This window comes from Aspergillus costaricaensis (assembly GCF_003184835.1).
Source record: "Aspergillus costaricaensis CBS 115574 unplaced genomic scaffold BO79scaffold_39, whole genome shotgun sequence".
Lineage (NCBI taxonomy): Eukaryota > Fungi > Ascomycota > Eurotiomycetes > Eurotiales > Aspergillaceae > Aspergillus > Aspergillus costaricensis.
In genome coordinates, this window is record NW_020291839.1 from 95,026 (window position 1) to 114,672 (window position 19,647).

The 19,647-nt window shown below is 49.1% G+C and overlaps 7 protein-coding genes across 7 annotated transcripts; 2 read left to right on the forward strand and 5 right to left on the reverse strand.

The window, feature by feature from the left end:
• Positions 1-1,087: 1,087 nt before the first annotated feature.
• gmtA (GDP-mannose transporter) lies at positions 1,088-2,721 on the reverse strand. Its single transcript, XM_025689380.1, has 4 exons — positions 2,383-2,721; positions 2,214-2,301; positions 1,750-2,121; positions 1,088-1,683 (listed from the first exon to the last, which is right to left on the reverse strand). The coding sequence occupies exons 1-4, from the start codon at positions 2,623-2,625 to the stop codon at positions 1,241-1,243; spliced, it is 1,146 nt and encodes a 381-aa protein (XP_025535374.1). The 5' UTR covers positions 2,626-2,721; the 3' UTR covers positions 1,088-1,240.
• Positions 2,722-3,588: 867 nt separating this feature from the next.
• BO79DRAFT_211292 (thioredoxin domain-containing protein) lies at positions 3,589-4,927 on the forward strand. Its single transcript, XM_025682996.1, has one exon. It carries the CDS (start codon positions 3,817-3,819, stop codon positions 4,543-4,545), a length of 729 nt encoding a protein of 242 aa, XP_025535375.1. The 5' UTR covers positions 3,589-3,816; the 3' UTR covers positions 4,546-4,927.
• A 49-nt stretch (positions 4,928-4,976) lies between these two features.
• BO79DRAFT_211293 (SMI1/KNR4 family protein) lies at positions 4,977-7,204 on the reverse strand. The gene is made up of 2 exons (XM_025682997.1): positions 7,065-7,204; positions 4,977-6,974 (listed from the first exon to the last, which is right to left on the reverse strand). Exon 2 carries the CDS (start codon positions 6,938-6,940, stop codon positions 5,411-5,413), a length of 1,530 nt encoding a protein of 509 aa, XP_025535376.1. The 5' UTR covers positions 6,941-6,974; positions 7,065-7,204; the 3' UTR covers positions 4,977-5,410.
• A 3,535-nt stretch (positions 7,205-10,739) lies between these two features.
• BO79DRAFT_52978 (proline-rich nuclear receptor coactivator motif-containing protein) lies at positions 10,740-12,846 on the reverse strand. Its single transcript, XM_025689381.1, has 2 exons — positions 12,809-12,846; positions 10,740-12,681 (listed from the first exon to the last, which is right to left on the reverse strand). Exon 2 carries the CDS (start codon positions 12,423-12,425, stop codon positions 11,010-11,012), a length of 1,416 nt encoding a protein of 471 aa, XP_025535377.1. The 5' UTR covers positions 12,426-12,681; positions 12,809-12,846; the 3' UTR covers positions 10,740-11,009.
• A 318-nt stretch (positions 12,847-13,164) lies between these two features.
• BO79DRAFT_290414 (SCF ubiquitin ligase complex subunit HRT1) lies at positions 13,165-14,542 on the forward strand. Its single transcript, XM_025688885.1, has 5 exons — positions 13,165-13,298; positions 13,410-13,679; positions 13,746-13,824; positions 13,886-13,956; positions 14,023-14,542. Exons 2-5 carry the CDS (start codon positions 13,566-13,568, stop codon positions 14,119-14,121), a joined length of 363 nt encoding a protein of 120 aa, XP_025535378.1. The 5' UTR covers positions 13,165-13,298; positions 13,410-13,565; the 3' UTR covers positions 14,122-14,542.
• BO79DRAFT_180834 (signal peptidase complex subunit 1) lies at positions 14,293-15,039 on the reverse strand (the record flags this gene model as incomplete). Its single annotated transcript, XM_025680108.1, has 3 exons — positions 14,293-14,566; positions 14,689-14,748; positions 14,872-15,039. The coding sequence occupies 3 exons, from the start codon at positions 15,037-15,039 to the stop codon at positions 14,363-14,365; spliced, it is 432 nt and encodes a 143-aa protein (XP_025535379.1). The 3' UTR covers positions 14,293-14,362.
• Positions 15,040-15,379: 340 nt separating this feature from the next.
• Positions 15,380-17,128, reverse strand: BO79DRAFT_180838 (homoserine kinase). Its single transcript, XM_025680109.1, has 3 exons — positions 16,479-17,128; positions 16,067-16,365; positions 15,380-15,986 (listed from the first exon to the last, which is right to left on the reverse strand). The coding sequence occupies exons 1-3, from the start codon at positions 16,900-16,902 to the stop codon at positions 15,645-15,647; spliced, it is 1,065 nt and encodes a 354-aa protein (XP_025535380.1). The 5' UTR covers positions 16,903-17,128; the 3' UTR covers positions 15,380-15,644.
• Positions 17,129-19,647: the final 2,519 nt, after the last annotated feature.

Below are 19,647 nucleotides of genomic sequence, written 5' to 3' on the forward strand. Positions count from 1 at the left end.
ATCTTCCTTTTTTTTTTTTTTTTTTCAGTTTTTTAATCCCTTCCCTTCTCTTGTCTGGTGATTTTTAAGAATATGTAGGGAAATTGTTAGGGGTAAAAAAAAATAAGAGAAGGTAAATACTTAGGAATAATGATGAAAAGAGGGGAAGACGGGAGTTGTCTCTTCTGTCTTTAGGTAGAGGTTGTGTACTGTATATATATTCCATATAAATGTTTTTTTGATAATGATATATATATATATATATATATTTGCGATGAAGAGGCACTAAGGTACGGTGGAGGCACGGCGGCGGTTCAAAATTCTACTAAGTACGTATGATTCCCTGGTTGCCGCATGGACCAATGAGAGGGTCGGGTTTGCGGGATCATGGTAGGGACGAAACCCCCCATAGAGACAGACCTCCGGAGATGCATCAGTACTTATTAATGGTAGTACGTACTAAGTAGCTCAACAAGGTTCTATCTAGGTAATGCAATTATACATTAAGTGTTTAATTCAAAACCGTGACACACACACACACAGATTTGTTGGGAAAAGCATGCAACATGCTCACGAGAAGCTCCAGGGACCTTACATTATGAGAAGATACTCCGAGTGCAACCTCGGCGACTAAGTCGTACTCTTACCGCGAAGGGATCTTCAGTCGTCCAAAAACACGCTTCAATTCTATAAAATTTATTAAAAAGGCAGTAAAGAAAGAACTTCTTATATACAGGCTTGAACACCAGGAAAGGCCTTCCTTTTTTGATAAATCCTCAACCGCACGAAACCTGAACTTGCGAGGCCCCGTCACAGACAAGAACACTGAACACGCCAGGATCAGCAAGAAAATAAGACATGTCATATCAATCCACGGCATTACTAGATGATATTCAAATGGAAGCCATCTGCGCAGCCCGAAACAAAAATAGAAAGAATATGCGAAAAGGGTCATGATCGGGGCAGATATTTGAAAGCAAAGCTGAAAGACCAGTAACAGCAAATTAAAGGCCTCTCAGGTAGCTCGACATGTGGAAATTGAATACAGAACCACCAACACCTGCCGAGGAAGGCATGAAGACTGTAATTCAGGGTCTGAATGACAGCCCTCGCCAACTACAACGAAACGAAGAATCACATATCACATGCGAGTAACGAGCACGTTCAGTCTTGCACTCGGTACGGAGTAACCTTGACGATGGTCAAGCCGGAGCAGTTGCCCACAACGAGTTGACCATCCTGTTGATGACTGGCAACCCGACTAGGAACGTAGGGAGTCCCTCATACTCTGGCTGCTGGCGCTGACCGGGGGGTTGGCGGTTGGCAAGACACCAGTCCTTGGCTTAGCGTTTTGCTTGATCTTAGCAACGGCGTAAACGATACCGCTAACAAAGCCAACGACGATAGCCGAAACACTGGGGAAGGTAACAGGAGCATCGAAGAAGATGAGTCCAGAGATAGCAATGGGAAGCTTGTTCAGAGCTCCAACCATGGAGTAAGTGGTCGACGAAGTGACGCGAACACACCAGGCGGAGGTATAGGAAATGAACACAGTCGACAGGCCGGAGAGGATCATGGCGAAAACGATGCTGTTGCGGTCCACAGGAGGGAAATTGCGGTTGACGTTGGTGGATGACCAGTCTTCCAAGAAAGCGGACAGAACGATCAAGACGGGGATCGACAGAAGGTTGTTGTAGAACATGGCTAGAAAACGGCAGGTCAGTAAAACGATACTTTCGAGCTACAATAGTTTTAATCCGAGCAACGTACTGTCAAAGTCCTTGAAGTTGGTCAGCTTGATCCGCTTGCGCATGCCCAGAACATAGGACGATGTGCAGAGGCAGTTGACCAGCATCCAGATGTAACCTGCATTCAAAGTAGACATCTTGGCGGTCGCATCGCCATTGCTCTCCACAGCGTGCTTGATGTCAGCCCAGGCGGCAATGATAGAGCTCAGAACCATCAGTCCGAAAGAGAACAGGGTAAGACCGGTGACAGAGCCACCGAACCACAGCACCTCTCCGTAGGCGATAAGGATGATGGTCAAGTTCTTGAAGATGGTGTAAACGGGAATCGAGAGGAACTGAAGCGCCTTAGAGCCCGTGTAGATCATGCCGATCAAGAGCAGAGTGATGGGGAACCCTAGTGATAATCAAAGGCATGTCAGTTCGAGAGCGTCGCGAGGGGGGGGGGGGGGGGGTTTGAAAGCACGCATGTAGAGTCTGGGCACTTACACTTTCTGGCCTCGTCCGCGCTGAAGTCGCGATAAGTGATCAAACCGCATGATTTGCAGGTCTGGATTGCAATGATACAAACGAGAGACTGCAGGGGAAATCGAACAGCGGTCAGCCTTGAGCATGCAATACACACCCGCCATGGGCTCTCCGATATTAGCCAACATACCTGGATGCAGAGGAGGAAGAAGTTGAGGTTGAAATCAGTGCCGGACAAGACATATTTGTTCATGACGGTCATCAAGATCGAGGATCCACAGTAGGCCAACACGGGCAAGATGGGGTTGTTGGACAGCGAGCCCGACGGCGGACTCCTGGGCTGAGGCGGCGGCGGCGCCTCGAAGCTCTTGTTGCCCTGGTCTATCGAATCCATCTGGATCGTGTAGTCGTCGGTCTTCTTGCCTTCAGCCATGGTGACTGATTCAATGAGTGTCTATGCGAAGGGGGTGGGAATTGAAAACGATAGGCCTGTGGGAACGAGGAGAAGTCGTGGGAAGGCGAAGGCGAGTCGGGGATGAAGTGATAGTGGCGGCGCCGGAGCGAGCGTTAAGAGGAAAGAAAACCCGCAAGTATAAAAAAAGAACACGAAACACCGGCCCGGAGATATGTTCAATCAGCCAGGCAGTTTGGAAAGAACGGGGGATGAAGATGTGAAGAGGACAAGGGGGGAAGAAGAGGGGGGAAGACACGAGGAGGAGAAAGTCGAGAAAGAGGCTGAGGATAAGCCGGGGGGAGGAAGAAAGACCAGAAGGAAGAAGAATAATAATATCGCGAACGAAGGCGAAGGGGGAAAAGCAAATTACTGGGAAATGAAAAAAAAGGTTTCCTTTCCCGCCTGGGCTGGAACTCCCGCTTCCTCCGGATGCGGCGTACAGTCGGTTATTTTTAATCTTGGCTGGTATACCAGTACATACATAGTTACATACAGTAGGTCATGTTTCTTTGTGATGGTGTGCCATGCTTGGCTTTCTACAAGTTCATATTACCTGTGCCTTGGTCGATTGTTCCCGATTATCAGTGATGTGTCTCACAGTGCCACGTTGTCCCTATTGCTGGGGAAATCGGGATCTGGTGGTAATGATTAATTACACTTGGTACCTGACCAAAGAGGCGGTGGTACCTTTTCAGGGACTTCCTCCATACTCAGTATCGTACCAGCACTGGGAATTTCAATGCGGTCCAAACCGACTGATAACCCGCCGTAGATTCTTCTGCCTCCGTATAGACTCCGTTCCCCGATCAAGTCACGAAGGGGAACCGACTGTTCACCTTGGAATATTGTATCCATATCCCTACATATAATATCTTCATTTAAGCCTCCTTCTTATCTCACTCAAAGTCAGTCTCTGAAGTCTTTTGCGGGAGCATTCAGCTTCCACCTACCTACCCCTCCGACCCACCGTGTGCTTCGCACTCCCCTCCTCGTCCTTTATCATCAACATATAACTACCATATATACTACCTCTCCTCTTCCTGTCTTTTTCTAAAGGCTTGCCCTTATTCTTCAATTGAACACATATACCACCGGGCTCAACCTCGCTCTCTGCACCGAAAGCCCATCTTTACAACTATAACCCACAATAGAAAAGAACCCACCGCAACCATGAGTCGTGCCTTCGAAGACCACCCCCCCGCAAGAGACCAAGATGACCACGACGCCGACTCGGACGCTCTCTTCGACGCGCTAGAGAACGAGGATGACACAGCCTATCGAGCACACCGAATTGAGCAACTCAATGCGGAATTTGCCTCGGCCCAAAACAACAAGAACAACAATGACAGCCGCACTCGCGACCACACCATCCTCGAAGACAGTCTGTACCCGACCATCTCCAGCGATCAAGCCCTTCTCGACTTTACCACGCAGACCCATCGATGCGTGATTCACTTTGCGCACCCGGATTTCGCGCGCTGCGGCACAATGGACGAGCACATTCGAGCGCTAGCAACCCGACACCATGAGGTACGATTTGCTCGGGTGGATGTACGGAACACGCCGTTTGTCGTGGAGCGGTTGAAGATCCGGGTGCTTCCATGTGTGATTGGATTCAAGGATGGGGTTGGGGTTGAGCGCGTGACTGGGTTTGAGGGGCTAGGATCGGGTGGTCGGGATGGAACAGATGGGTTTAGCACTGCTACATTGGAGAAAAGGCTGATTTGGAAGGGAATCCTTGCTCAGGAGAAGTTCGGGGCTGGTGATGGGGCGTCTGATGGGTCGGAAGATGATGATAGTGATGGCGGAGAGCGCAGAGATCGGGGGAAGCGGTCGATTCGGACGGGCAACGCGAGGAGTTATAGGCATGCTGATGACGATGATGACGACTGGGATTGAAAAATTCGAGTGGCCTTCCTGGATAGCCTGCCTTAATTGCAGAGCGGTATCTCGCCGTCTGATGGTTGGATGCATCATTACCTCAATGAAACAAGGCGGGATGGAGACAACAGCCTTGGGGACCAGAGGTTCGTTGCTTGGCTGTAGTCATTGACGTTGATTGTGTGACCAATCTGCATTTGCAGCAGTGATCTTGCCAACCGAGCAGGGAGCGACTCAAGTTCGGGTGATGGACTTCCAGGTTCGGAATATGCCCGGATGCTATTCCAGTCGAGCCTATACTTGTAAATGGGCGAGCTAGAAAGAGCCGGCGATATCGGGATTCGCAGCACCAACCAATGCCGGAGCAGGGTACTGAATAAATTGAAGTCAAGCACTTGAGTAACTGCCAAGACACATCATCATACTAGTGATAGATCGTCGTAGAGTGAGTAGTATTACCACATCGACTACTGCAGAAATCCAGAAAAGAAAAAAAAAAGCCTTGAAGAGAACTAATACAGCATCATCGTTGAGGTAAAGTTACAGAAATGTGGAGAAAACAGATCGCGGGTGACCATCCCAAGTAGAAAGATAAGGCTGCTGGAAGTTGCAAATGACAAGAAAAAAATTGGGAAAAGAAAACGGACGGCCACAGGAATCTTGGAGTATGACGATGCGAGGATTTATACATGTAGGTCAGAAGAGTGTTCACACAAATCCATCAACTTTCATGGAGGGGCGCCTGGGACACTTGGACTGGAAGGAGACAAGATCAGAAAACTCCTCATTAGAAACGCAAAAGCAAGGTGCTCATGATAAAAGATGAAGATGACGCGCCGGAACAAAAGGAGCAACACAAGGCAACAATCGCTCAAAACGAGGTCTAGATCGCTACATTTTTCATTTCACCCAAGACCTCGGCGTCCAAGCCAGTGGCCGAGGACGGTTGATTCGAGTCACGCTTTTGCGCCTTGTCCGCTTCCAACGACTGGCGCTCCTCAGTCTTTCCGGCTCCCTCGTTCTCTTTCCCGCCGATTTGAGGCGTAGCTACCTCCATCAAGTCTTCGGATTGACGCTCTTCTTCGTTCTCCTTGGCGGCCTGCTCTGGAAGCTCAGTCTCCTCAACGGTGTGCACCGGACTCGGTGCCTCTTCTGTGACACGAGCCAGCGGACTTGACATGCCGAATTGAGTTTTGGGGCTTTGAGTAGCCCCCCGGTTGGGGAAGCGATGCGGAGACCTTCCACGCTCTTCACTGGGAGTTGGGCTGCCATAGGGGGACTCTTTGCCCGACTTGCCGCCCGTGCTCAAACCCAAGCCATTCGGAGCCTTGCGCCTAGGTGGTCTCCTGCCATACTTCTGATCGGTTCTCCACCTCAAGATCTCCAGGTAGGGGGGTTCCACGTTCTGCGACTTGAACTCCAACAGCTTCATCTCATTCGTTTCTTCATCCACCGAGACCTTGCCACTGCAAATATCATCTGCTAGCGTCGCAAGGAAGGCAGCCCAGGACCGAGCAATGACGTATTTACAATCGTAGTCCCGGCCAAAGATGATAACCTGTCCCCACTTTCCAGCAGGTCCTGGGGCCAAGTCGATAGCGATATGGTTGCCGCCCCAGTCGCGAGCCAGGGGAATCCAAGCCGGATGGGCATAGGCTTTTTGGACTGCACCGGGAGGCTGCGAGTCCTGTCGCTCGAGCAGGTCGTTTCTCCAAGCACCATTAGCCCCCGGGGCAGGGGGCACAGCGGACGATGAACTGGGAGTTGCCCTTGGAGGAGCGTTCATCATAGATGAGCTCAAAAACTCCTCGTTGACTACCCTCCAGTTCTTCCATTCTTGAACGATTTCCTCACAGTCCAGAAGCATGCAGCCGAAGATGACACCGGTGGGCAATCCTCCCCGCTCCTGACCATCATGGACCATCAAAGATTCCCGCAGCTCCAACGGCAGGCTGCAGTCCAGTTCGTGCTCCAGTTCGTTGATGTCATTTTGGGTGCAGCCCTCGCATAGATTATCCCAGAGCTCCTGGTAGTTGTTCTCCAGCCATTTCTCAATCTTCCTCCATGAATGAGCGATGGGGGGAGGGGGCGGAGCACCATCATGGAAACTTTGCATTTGAATCTCCGGGGCACCATCCGCATTGGGATCTGCGGATTGACGCTTCTGAGATGACAATGATCGCATTCCAGGAGAGTAAGGGCGATTGGGCGAGCCCCCTCCGGTAGGTGAGCCGGACCAGCCATTTGAGCCCTTGGGGTGATCGTCATCATACGGGGAAGTCAAATCCGGTCGCGATTCGATAGCGCTTGTTGCAATGGATGTGAGAGGTTCGTGTCGACTTTGACTAAGAGGCACATGTTTACCGGTTCGATATGGCGAGTCATGGGAAGCATGGCGATCATAAGAAGTCATCGTATGCCAAAAGGACCGCCATGCTGAGCCGATGCTGTGGATAGGTTAGAAAAGTGTCAACCTCTGAGCTCGGATTCTCGGGAGACGTGGCCAGGTGTGTTTCGATGGAAAGGGAGATACTCACGCATTCGCCATGATTGGAATCTAGACAGATGCCTAGTGACAGAGGGCAAGCGAAATAGACCAGCGCTGGCTATTCTGTTTTACTCTAATTCTCCTTATGAAAAGGGATCGAGGAGCATTTGAGGGGGGGGGGGGAGGAGGAGGGAGTTCCAAGGTCGGAATTCAGTACCGCGGATAGATGGATTAAGAGCGGAAGGCAAATAATAATGTAGAGGAAGTTTTGCTTGCTAGGGCCGGTGGGTAAAACGGGGCGGCTAGGGAACCGCTAAGTGACAGCACTAAGAGGCGATTGGTATTAGAGGAAGATGGGAGAAAGAAGAAAGTTGGAAGGGGGGGAGGGGGAAGGAAGGGGGTGTGGGAAAAGGGAAAGAAGATGTGGAGATTTGAAAGAGCAGCAGAGTGGAAGACGATTAGATGGTGCCAGTACCAGAGAGAAATAGAGAAAGATGAAGAGAGAGAGAGAGAGAGAGAGAGAGAGAGAGAGAGAGAGAGAGAGCGCGAGAGCGAAAGGAAGAGCAAGCGCGCAAGGAAGGGAGGGACTGCGAATGGGTTGGTCTGGAAGGACTGGATAATTGGGGAAATTGAGGATTGGATCTCGGTCTTTGGGTCTGTCTCTCCTTGTGAGGGGAGAAAAGAGAGTAGGGAAGGAAGGGAAAAGGAAAGGAAAGTTGAAGTGAAGAAAGGATTGGAGAAAAGCGCTTTTCCCTCCTTCTCTTGTGATGAACAGCAAGATTAGATTCTGTCTTTTGTTTTTTACCTTCCGTCAAAATTCTTTTTCCAATTTCGATATTGGATATTGGTTATTGTTGTCGTCGTCTTCCACTTTCTCTCAAACTCCTTCTCCTTCTGCTGCTGCTGTCGTCGTCTCCCTTTGGGGCCCTTCACCAACTAGCGTGCAGTTGGGGGGTTTTTTTTTTTCGGGGGGGCGAGGCCGGCAGCGACGATTCGTTGTTTGACCCCCTGGAAAGGCGTCCGGAACCAGGGACTGACTGGACCACATCATTACTCTTCGCAGTCACTTTAGATTGCCTCGCAATGTACCGGCGGTTACACATTCAACGCTAACTCAATCTTCCCCTAAAATAACTATTTTGTAACTGATGACTATTGGTCTATCTATCCATCCATCCATCTAGGTATGGCTTTCCGGTATCCTCTCAAGGGCTCCTCCTCCTCCTCCTCTCTATCTAGCAGTCTCTCTATAAGATTATTAGGTTATGGACATTTTAATTCCCCCTGCTTTAAATTCGACTCCTTTTAACACCACCGAAGGGAGGAAAAAGTGAGAAAGAGAAAGCTTATCATGCATCACATAATCCTCACTCACCACTACCTAAAATGTCCGTTCCTGCAGACACCACTTCTTAACATTCCTTACCCGCCACCAACCTCCATCTAGGTGGCAAGCCTTGTCCAATTGCGGCGCTACGCGTGTGATATTACATCTTTTCTTGCAAAACCCTTCCTGGATAGGGCTACTCAATAAACTATGACTGCAGTGGCTGATCTTGTCTACGGCCTTCCCGCAGACGGTCGGGGTCAATTTTTCCTATGCTGAATTCAGGTAAGGTACAGTTGCTTAATTATAAAACTATATTCTATTTTAGATGAACCACTCTATGTCCTTCATAACCCAGAGAGAGAGAGAGAGAGAGATATGGACGCAACCTTGAAGTTGGATCGGTTTCATGTAGGAACTTCGTCCCATCATCGAACCGGAGTATTCATGCCAATGATCATGTTCCTTGCTCATCCCAGCTTTAAATCCATCTTACTAAATGATGTAACAAATTACCTCCAAAAGACCCTGTGAACTCTTGTGTAAACCAGATATACTCCGGGTACCTGAGTGTGACTAGTGTTATGTAGGTGGGTAAGAAGTAGAGCTACTGCGTATACCGCAAGAAGTAGATTCATCTGACCTATAGTTATTCCGGCATGTAATTCATTGCATGAGTGAACTTTTTCTGAACCCTAAGACACCAGCCTTAATATCTAACCACCCTCACCAGATCGGATCCCCCAGTTTCGTACCCTATACCCTCAGAAACCTACACCAATAGGGGAAACCATCCATGCAACACAGCACCACCCTTTTCGTCTTACGGGGAAAGTTGACCCCACGAACACCTAGGAACTCCATTTAGCACGAGGAGTTAGCCGACGAAAACAATTAATGTATTTACCTGTCTCGCTTGTCAGAAGAACCGGCAATTCCGTTCATTGGACATGTATTAGATAGAAGTAATAGAGCATCTAAACCAGTGGATCGTTCATTCAAGATCTGTCTCAGATACACCTATAGTACATAGCTTACCTACTTGAGCCATCATTACGATTACCAGGCAATACGTGCATGGCACTTAACCACTACGCATGTGACCAAACTACTATATAGTATCTGACCTGGAAGCGTACTAGGAATGGCCAGGCAAGAAACAACCATAAAATATCCCAATGCCCTGGAAATCTCCCCATTCAATTACCCACCACACAATACCCCCTGTCCGCTTTCACGGGGGTCTTTTTTCTTGTTTCTCTTCTCTCTGTGATGGTGGAAATGCAAGTGGAGGCAGACTTCTCTCCAATTAGCGAAATTTGCAAAACGGAAGTGGAACCAAGAATAATAGCAAAAAAGTGGAACCGACGCTTTCGGGAACTCCCCATTCGCCGTTGAGGTTGGGCTTGCCGCCCGCCCGGCTTCTATCCGGGTTCTGGACTCCGGATTCGGGCCTCCTTTATCCATACCCATGTCTTTCCCTACCGGCTCTGTAGTCCGTGGAGATGTCAACTAAGTAAGAGTCTAGTGCGTGTAGTAGGGGGAGACAGTTGCTAATTCGGGTTTTCGGGGAGGGGTTTCGCTAGTTAGTAGACGTCGGACTACTGACTGGAGATGGGTAGATATCTTCTTAATATGGTTGCTCCAGTTGTCCCTGAGACATACTAGAGTAGCTGTCACTTGGCAGAGAGACTAGAACTATCATTGCCGCTACTACTATCGCTACTACTAATTGCCATGTTCTGGCCATTTGCTGGGCATACATTACAGTATAGGGGGTGGAGAAGTGTAGATGAGGTAAAGAATAGTATCCGGCTGAACGAAGGTATGATTGGGATAGCCGTTGATGTGGATGTGCGTTGATAACGGACAAACCCACCGCGAAGACTAGGAGCTTCGAAACGAATGTAGGTACATGACACATAGGAATAAGAAAAGTAATAAGAGAAACGAAAGGCCTTCATGATACACGTCAGGAAACAACCAGTCCTGGATTGGTCTTGCTAGATCTCGTCCAGCAGACGAGAGGGCCGAACCCAACAAAAGAGCAGAAAAGTCATCGTTCATCGCCTTTGGCGAAACCTGGAACCGAACCCACGAAGGACAGGTATTGATAGAAAGGGACATAAAGATGAGATAGGAAGAAAGGGTAAAGCATAAGGCAAGACAAGAAAGAGAAAAGCAACAACAAAAGGTCAAAATGTAACAACATGAACAACGAGTGTCATCACGGATATCCGCAGACGTCAGGAAACCTCGCCCAAACCAACAGTCCCATAAAGAGCACTCCAAAGGCAACCGTACTCCGGGGTTCAATGCAAATAGAGGTTCGAAGACATACTAGGGGGACAGATAACTCCCTTTCAATCGCCAGGATAGCCGCTACCAACATGAAACCGTGGAGAACAACAGAACAGGACCCCTGAGAAGGACATAGAACATAACTTAGGACATGAAGCGCAAGATGATTAGGATGTGAACGTAAGTTGCGGTAGCCCAGTAAAAATGAGACCATGCTTCACATGGCCAGTGGGATTCAGCTAGTGTCCCCAGCACTGTTCGTCAAGACTGTGCCCTTTCTGAAAACTTGATATCGTGAAATGAACGGATGAAATAGGAAATCAACGGAAGGAAGGAAGGCCTCACGAAATGCCAATGACAGTCGCGTCAGGCGAAGGAGCTTTGCATGCCGTTGGCTGGCATGGTAGGGTTTACATCGAGTTTCAAGATCCTTCGTAGATCATCTTCAATCTTCTTCGTGTCATAAGGCTGCGCGTTGTTGCTCACTGACACGCTCCGTGAGACAGGAGATTGGTGTTGCGGAGGAGAATAATACGTCGGATATTGTGCATACTTAGGCGGAGATTTGGGCTGATCGTACGCGGCTGGAGGGTAGAAAGCTTGGCCATGAACGCTCGGCATGTTTTCAACTCTCGAAGTAAGGACTTCTTTCCGCAAGGGAGAGTTTTGCAAGTGATATTGTTGAGCAGCGTTCGAATGTGTATAGGATGAGGAATAGTGCCGGCCATTTCCGACGAATGTTTGTTTCTGATCATACGACATGCCATGCGAGATAGAAGCGGGCGGTCCCGAAGTCGTTCTTACTGGCGTTGCAAAGTGAGGTAAGCCGGGATTTGAAGCAGGGCGCTCCATCACTGGGTTGAAGTGATCTTGAGCCGTGATAGATGCGGACGAAGGCCTCTGGGGACGAGGATTGAGCAACAAAGTTTTCAAAGCTTCGGTTTTAGCTCTCTTCTCCTGCTCATCGAAATCACACACCGGAGGAGAAGGTGAGCTGGCCGACCGTAACGCGTTCATGCGGTCTTTGTAAGGGGTCGCAAAGGAAGGCCCAATATGTGAATGCTGGAACTCCGGGCTTTCCATCTCCATCCGGAAGAGCCCACCGGCAGTGCCATTGGGTTTACGGTGCTGAAGGGTCTTAGAATCAGTTTGTGGCGACCGGACCCGACTGCTTGCTTCGGGGCTTCGCTGCTGCTGCTGCTGCTGCTGCTGGGGGTTTCTGGCCTCGACTGCAGCTTTGAAGAGAAAATCCAAAGGTGTTGACTGGCGCGCTTCCTCTTGGAATTGTGGGCGCGACTTCGGTTTTGAGGGGGTGTTCTCCAGATCCGGCTCAGCATCAAGGTGATCACCGTCGGATTCTATGGTCGGTGCGAGATCGGACTCTGGTAGAGACTTGGAGAAGAAACTGGGAATAGGCAGTGCTGACGGTGCCGGAGATGCATGGAAAGTCGGGCCGGCGTAATGGGGGCTGTCCTTCACTTGGGGAGTGGCGATGGTATTATTAGGTTGAGAAGTAGTATGACGGTGTCCATTAGGTGCTGGCGATGCTTTGGATGCGTCGCGCGGCTTCTTGCCAGACCGACTGTTCTTCTTCTTGGAGGCGTTGACATTGATAGAGGAATCGGTGGCGGTCCCGCCAGGACTGGAGTTCCTTGGCGGTGACGAGGGAGGGGTTGCCAGGATAGCGACTTTCTGAGTAGAGGGTGTCATATTCCTCTTGGAGTTGCGTCGATTGTTTCGCGGGCCCTTTGGCGTCGGAGGGTTGGGTGATTGAGTTGACATGGTGGTCAGATAGGCTTAAGAAATAGGCAGCCTTTTGAAGAGAAACCGAAAACGACTGGGCGGCGGCACCAGAAACAAAAACAATAGCGATAAGAAGCGGCTCGAACGATAGTCACGGAGTCGATGGTGGTACGAAGCACTGTCCAGCAGCCCGTACTCAATGAATCAAAGCTGGATAAAACTATCAGGAGATAAGGACAAGAGGAGATCGTCGCTAGGTGTGCTGGGCACTGAGTGTGTGGCCCGACGAGTTGGTCTTCTTTGATTGATCGATCGGAAAGACGTCAGATGGGAGGATCAAGTCGGAGAGTTGAAATCGTCTATTATTAGAGTCGAAGGAAGCGCAGAGGAAGCAGTAAGCCAAGACTCCTAGGCATGCTCACGTCTAGATAGGCGAATAAAGGCAGAAAGTAAAGGAAAGCTGAGGTACATTGTAGGTCTTGACCGAGGCTTTGAGGGAGGAAAGGTGAAGGTGAGAGAGAGTAAGTAGCGACTGGACTTTGGGAAGGGCGGGCGGAAACCTAAGAATGGCTGGGGGAAGAAGAACCAAGCGGGGATCATCGGCGATGACTCAGCCACTTTGGTACAAGTCACAAGTTCAGTTCACTAATAGTTAGTTAACAAGCATAGAGTTCTTACGCCACTGCCAGGCCAGCAGCCTTGCAAACAAAACAAAAATTAACTCCCATTCAGCTGCTGTTTATCTCACTTCATACCCCCAGGCCATTATTCTCCCCAACAAGGTACTCGGCTTTTAGGAAAGAAGAAAAAAAAAAAAAGAAATAAACGAAGATTCATACTTCTTCTACCCTTATCATTTCCTATCAACCCTTCCTTTGATAGAAATACCCCTACTACGTCAGTGCTCCTCGGGTAAGCCAATGCCCCTCTCCGATCTACGTCCACCAGAGAGTATTGCCGGTGGGCTCACACCGCAACCACTCCCCGGGTTATCAGCTAACTAACCACAACTACTACCAATAGTACCTATAGGTCAGGTACCACCACTATCCGAGCGACCTACGTAATTAATCTATTTGCTTGCCCCTCCTCCGAACCTTGCTCAGCTCGTTCACCTATTCCGGCTTGTGACCTGTTTTTCGACAGACTAAGCGCCGTCAAAGGGTTAAAGCGCGCAACATGGCGGACGTGGAAATGAAAGAAGCCGGCTCTGCCGCCGCTGTCAAAGCAAAGGGATCGTCGAAAGCTTCCGAAGGTGCCAGTGACGGCAAGAAGAAGTTTGAGGTTAAGAAGGTACAGCATTAAAGATGTGTGCTTCCCTTTTGAGTACCGTTGAAGCTAATCGGGTTGCTCTTCTAGTGGAACGCGGTCGCTCTGTGGGCGTGGGATATTGTCGTCGACAACTGCGCAATCTGCCGTAATCACATCATGGATCTCTGTACGTCTTGGACCTGTCTTGCCTTCATGTAACCCGGAGTCTAATGTTTGATGGTTGCTAGGTATCGAGTGCCAGGCCAACCAAGGTTCCTCTACAACTGAAGAGTGTACAGTTGCTTGGGGTATCTGCAACGTAAGTTTACTCTTCCTGACACTCACTCTGCATCCCACACTAACGCCCACCTTTTTCTGTCCCTAGCATGCGTTCCACTTCCACTGCATCTCGCGGTGGCTGAAAACCCGTCAAGTTTGTCCCCTCGACAATAGGGACTGGGAGTTCCAGAAGTACGGCCGGTAAACGCGTGTGCGAAGATCGCAGGGTTCGAATACGGGCGGATCACCTTCTATGTCTTACAATATCCCCTATAAGGTAGAACCGGAAGGGAGGGCTTTCTATGGCGTTTGTGGTTCATTTCGCAGTTCTCAGCAGCGGCTTTCAAAATTATCGATGCAGGTTTTGTTTGTGCACACGCAAGCGGACAAGTTGTGATTGATTCAGGATATTAAATAGACATGTCCAAAGTCCGCGACTCCTTGTCTCACGCAACCTTAACTCCATCTACCACAATACCTGCACCACCTCCCACGCCCGTCGTCAAGGGAACAAGCCATTTCTCGGGATTCTTATTGTACATAGGCCAAGGCGGAATCACGGCCAACCCAGTTATTAACGTGCCGGCCAATCCGACCCAGAGTGTTAGATGGATATCCTGGAAGATGTATCCAACAATGAAAGCAACGGCCTAAACAAAGCGACCATCGTAAGCAATCAGTCCAGAAGACATCATCAACAACAACAACAACAACAACAACAACAACAACACCACCACCACCATCATCGTAGAAAAATAGTAGAGAAACTTACACCCGACAGAACAAGAAGCACCGTACTAAGAAGCTCTGCAATACGCTGGCCCTGGAAGTCCTATTCATGGAAACGGCAACATGGTTAACCATACACTCGGGATAGGTAGATAGAAGTAAACGCATAGGTGGCTGTAATAACGATCACCCAAAACAACGGGCGCAAAGGAAACCTAGAACTCACGATTTGACCTTCCAGAGCATCTTGAATTGGCGCCAGTAGACTATCCATTGTGGATGTTTTGATTAAAGTGCGATATGATTGTTTCCCAGTTCGATCTAGACGGTCGCTGGTCGAAGGGGCACCCTTTACTTCGTTGCCGGCGCTGAGGTTAGCTTGAGGTGGTCGCATGTCCACCGCCTCTGCTTATCGCGGGTCAATCGGACACTGTATTGTTACACGGACAGTAACATTCGTATTATTGAGGCCTGTATCGGGCATGACGTATTGTGCTCCTGATTGTACTAGTTAAGTTACCCATCATCGATCGATTGAACATCGTCCTTTACTATTTCTTTAATTGCTTGTTTTCGGTGTCATTATAGGGACGTTGGGAGGACGGCCATTGATAATGTGGCCTGGTTGTATATCCTCTAGCAATGCATCTGTAATAACAGTACTCTTCCAGTAAGATGATCGAGTCCTTTCAAATCTACAAGAGTACACAAAGTGCTTTGACAATACTGGGTTTGCAGAGAAAGCTTATATTTGATAGATTGTAAAACTGACAGTCTAGGCAACTGTGCAGTAAGAGAATGTGGACACGGATATCATAAGAACGAGTGATAAAAAGAGTCACTTTCGTTGTGCCCACTGTTTATAGAGCCCTTCCCCAGGCTCTAGCCGTCTATGAAAGCATATACACCAATCATGGCGGTCATATCTATCAAACTTTCAAATCATGACTTTCTTTTCATGTGATTTGAAGAGATCTTCGGGCAACCGCCATCCGATTCTCAGTATTGGACAGTGGTGCCGTCTTGGGCAGGCTCAAGCAACTTCCACTGGCAGGCGATGCCATTGGTAGCAAAGCGAGAGATGATGCGGTCTGCAATTTCTTCGAACCTATCCGTTGCCAAGGCAAGGATGGTCGGGCCTGCACCTGACAGACAGATTCCAAGCAGACCGGGCTGCGTACGTGGGTTCATTGATTGGAGAATCTCCGTCAAGCCGGGGATAAGAGTCTGTCTGTATGGTTGGTGGACCTTATCTTGCATGGCCAGATAGATCATGTCTGGGTCCGGCGGAGAGCTGCCCAAAGCTGCTGGGAGCAAGGCAGCGCGCTGGAGGTTGAAGACCTAAACAAAGTAATAGCATTAGCCGATACAGCTCATTTGCTATCGGATTCGGAATTGGCGACGGAGGGAACAATGCTTACAACGTCCGCTCTGGTATACGAGGTAGGAAGAACATTCCGGGCGTTGGCGGTGGGCACGACAAAGTCGGGGATGATGGCAATAGCCTTGATTTCCTTGGCCCACTGGAACTTTCTGTAATGACCGATTCCAATGGGCGGCTCAGGAGGCCTCTTGCCGGTGTCAATACCACCGGCCGGAGAAGGGAGAACTTCACTGAGAGGGATCTCCTTACGCGCTACGTCTTCGGGGGCGAGTTCGTTGAGATAGGTGCCAACGAAGCCTCCGAAGAGCGAGGCAGCGACATTGTCGGGGTGTCGTTCTGTTGAGCAGATGAGCGATGGCCAGCAAATGACGAGGTGTCAAGCAGAATCAATCGCATGCAGGATGCTCGACTTTATTCCCCACCAGCAGAAAGATGGACGTGCGACTTACCGATCATCAAACAATAATCCAAGAGACGATCCTTGCTGAGCCCAAGCTTACCTACTTCATTTCCCAGCATTACACCAGCCACAACGGCAGTGCCAGAAGAACCGAGACCCCGACTCAAGGGGATCGGGTTTACGATGTGCACATGAGTCTCAGCAGGGAATGCCCGTTGGCTATGGCATCTAAGTACGTAAAGTGCTACACGGGTGATCAAGTTAACCTCGGGGTCCAGACTGATCTTCTCGGTACTGTTGCTCAGGTCGTCATATGTGATACGACAGTTAAGTGGCTGTTGCGATGACTTGGAGGTATCAATTGTGACGTGGAGCTCCAAATGCATGGACAATGCCAGACCGATCACGTCGAACCCAGGTCCAATGTTGGCGGACGAGCAGGGCGTCCTGATAACAAAGGAAGTGGCAGCCATTGTGGAGGAACAAGGACGGAGGAGGGATCAGGGGGAAAAAAAAAGAAAGAAAGAAAAATGGACTGAAGCGGGGTGAAACCTCCAGTGACTTGCTAGGTATGTAGTATGTATGGCAGAGCACCGTTGTTGCCAGTCACCAGCGGCGTAGTAGTGATAGATAGACTTGAGTCACTACAATAATAATTATTATCGCACTCGGCTCCGACTTAAGGTTGTGACTCTTTTCTTTTCTTGGCGCTCCTCGGTGGTCAAAAAAGGTAATGAAAACGGATTTCCAAAAATTAGCAGAAAAAAAAAAGGCCGACGTCGGGGAAGCAGAAAGCGGGCAAGTGAGGGGCCACAGGGCTTTGCTAGATCCAGGTGCCACAAAGCCAAGTTCGAAGATTATTACCCAAATTCTCCTATCATCATTGTTTGTGACATGGTTATTAATACTTACTACTACCTCTTACAGAAAGTACTTCCTTGTTCACATCCATAGTTAAGCTGGCAAATAGTAACTAATCAATACAAGTTTTCTTTGGAGTCATGCGATCGCTTTCCCTCAGTAGACTCCTCCTGATTGGATCTCGATCTAACCTGAAGATTGTGCGTATTATTACAAACACAACACAACCTCAGCCGCAAACGCTTGCTTCCCCCCCCTCCTTCAAGTGCAATATACTTTTCCGACCAGTCCAAAAAAGACTTCTCTCCCTACTCATTGTCCTACAATAGCTGAACAGACTAACAATGATTCGGTGGAAAGGGTGTGACAATGACATACATACTATATCATAAAAGTTTTCATGCATACCCCTGTGGGGGTTTTGGAAGGATGATGTGTTTCGAGAATGAGCCAGATCTGGTTTGATCCTTTCTGCCCTGTTTCGTCCACTCGCGTGTGGAACTGGATACGCAGGGCTGGAATTGCAGTGCGACTCAGCTATGATCAACTTAGCCTTCATTGGGCAGCAGAAGACGACCTTCTCCCCCCTAAGTCAGGCTCCATGTGGCAAGGTAATATTACCAGTATTTACGCCCACTTAGGAGATGGAGATGAAAACTTCTTCGGGCGAAGCAAGACATACTTACTTAGTACAAAGTAGTAAGTATTTAGTGCCATGCAACAGCTGATGTGGACGCAGTCTTAACGAGATAGGATGGGATGTTGAGATTGCTGCCTAGATAGGTCTTATTCGCGCAATTCCGTTTGAGAACCTTGGGTGATAGAGTGAAGTAAGAGTGGTTTGTTTTTTTTTTTGGTTAGGATGCTAGCAAATGAGACATAGTATTGGACGAAGTGGGTAGATCACACGGATCTGGCTTGTCCACGGCAACCATTGGATCTGGAACGTGCAGGTTTGCCAGCCAAAAGAGATATAAATAATTCTTTCACAGGAAAGTTTTTGACAGGTGCCCAGTAGTTACTGTAATTAATTTCAGGCTTGCAGCTTGAATGAATGGAATAGATACTACTAGATAGAACCCACTCGAATAAGGTCCACATCCACAAAGCAAGACCATTCCAGGAGATTCCCGATTCCTCACAGAGGTCAAGCAATGATTTGAACAATCATAAATCTGACCATCCCACATGTAGTGGGAGTGACTACTCACTGGATTATTCTTGCAGAGCAGCTGATGATGGCCACGGACTCGGGAGCACCCAGATTTCCAGACTACTAAAAGCCACCTGCGTGATTGGACGACGACCGGACTAAACCCGCCTCGGGGCCTTTGCCGACGCGGCGTCTTCAACTAAAAATTTCAGACTCCTCAGTCCGTTTTTCACCCTTGAAGCGGAAATTTCTGCCCGCCCCTCGTATTTTATTTAATACTAGAATTGCTCCTCCACTCGGCTGCCTTGATTCTCGGTCCTCTCCTGTCCCCTTGAGACATCTCCCTCATAATCACCTCCTTGGTGACATCTTTCAAAACCCATTGCTCTTGATTTTATTCATATTTTAGAATCTTGCATCGTGCTTCTTCAAGTGTTCCGGCTGTCTTTGATTCGCCGTTGCTCTTTTCCCGTCCTCGTGGTTTGACGCATCGTCTTTGACCACGGGGTCTATTTTTCCGAGTGTGGTGCGTACTACATCATACTCTAAAAAAAATAGGGTCCCCCATTCCACTTTTGCGACTCTTTTCTACCAGTCGTCTCCCACCCTCTTCCTTTTGAGTGTGCCGACGATCATCACCACTCACATTGAAACACATTCAGTGCACTTTTCAATCCAACACTTCATTGAAGTCAGACCAAAACTTGTCTTCGATCTTCTGCAGCCCGATTGGTCCGACTTATTATCCGCTGTCCAGCAGCTCTTCTCGATCTCGTTAAACCCAGTTTGGGCGTCAATCCTGCCGGTCGAATCTTGCGCTGAATTGCGAGAACTCTGCTAAGGAGTTCTCTCTGTCATCGCACTTTTCCCCCGCACTTTTCGGAGCGACGGCGCTCCTTACGCTTCACTCAGTCAAGTTGGCGGGCCTTCGCTGCAACCAGTCTTCCCTCCTCCACCCTCTTCTGGGCCCCAAGTTCAGGGTCTTCTGCGGGGGCGACACCAGACCCCCCTAATAGAGCTTATTCAAGCAGTCTCAAAGCTGGCACACGGACGCGCATCGGTAATGCCAGGCCCTTGCGAGGGGTCTGGCTAATGGATGGAGGAGCAATCGCCCTGGGACCTTTCTCATCCAGTCTACAACTTCCGACGCCGCGCCCTTGAACGCCGCCGCGCATATAATCAATTCAAAAAAACATTAAGTCAA

Excerpts from the sequence above, each read along its gene's own strand:
- gmtA (XM_025689380.1), bottom strand. The coding sequence starts at position 2,625 with ATGGCTGAAGGCAAGAAGACCGACGACTACACGATCCAGATGGATTCG. Across the intron at positions 2,122-2,213 it reads CGCGGACGAGGCCAGAAAGT|GGTTCCCCATCACTCTGCTC; the intron begins GTAAGTGCCCAG and ends GATTATCACTAG. Across the intron at positions 1,684-1,749 it reads CAACTTCAAGGACTTTGACA|CCATGTTCTACAACAACCTT; the intron begins GTACGTTGCTCG and ends GCCGTTTTCTAG.
- BO79DRAFT_211292 (XM_025682996.1), top strand. The coding sequence starts at position 3,817 with ATGAGTCGTGCCTTCGAAGACCACCCCCCCGCAAGAGACCAAGATGAC.
- BO79DRAFT_211293 (XM_025682997.1), bottom strand. The coding sequence starts at position 6,940 with ATGACTTCTTATGATCGCCATGCTTCCCATGACTCGCCATATCGAACC.
- BO79DRAFT_52978 (XM_025689381.1), bottom strand. The coding sequence starts at position 12,425 with ATGTCAACTCAATCACCCAACCCTCCGACGCCAAAGGGCCCGCGAAAC.
- BO79DRAFT_290414 (XM_025688885.1), top strand. The coding sequence starts at position 13,566 with ATGGCGGACGTGGAAATGAAAGAAGCCGGCTCTGCCGCCGCTGTCAAA. Across the intron at positions 13,825-13,885 it reads TAATCACATCATGGATCTCT|GTATCGAGTGCCAGGCCAAC; the intron begins GTACGTCTTGGA and ends GATGGTTGCTAG. Across the intron at positions 13,957-14,022 it reads TTGCTTGGGGTATCTGCAAC|CATGCGTTCCACTTCCACTG; the intron begins GTAAGTTTACTC and ends TTCTGTCCCTAG.
- BO79DRAFT_180838 (XM_025680109.1), bottom strand. The coding sequence starts at position 16,902 with ATGGCTGCCACTTCCTTTGTTATCAGGACGCCCTGCTCGTCCGCCAAC. Across the intron at positions 16,366-16,478 it reads GGATTATTGTTTGATGATCG|AACGACACCCCGACAATGTC; the intron begins GTAAGTCGCACG and ends TCTGCTCAACAG. Across the intron at positions 15,987-16,066 it reads CGTATACCAGAGCGGACGTT|GTCTTCAACCTCCAGCGCGC; the intron begins GTAAGCATTGTT and ends TACTTTGTTTAG.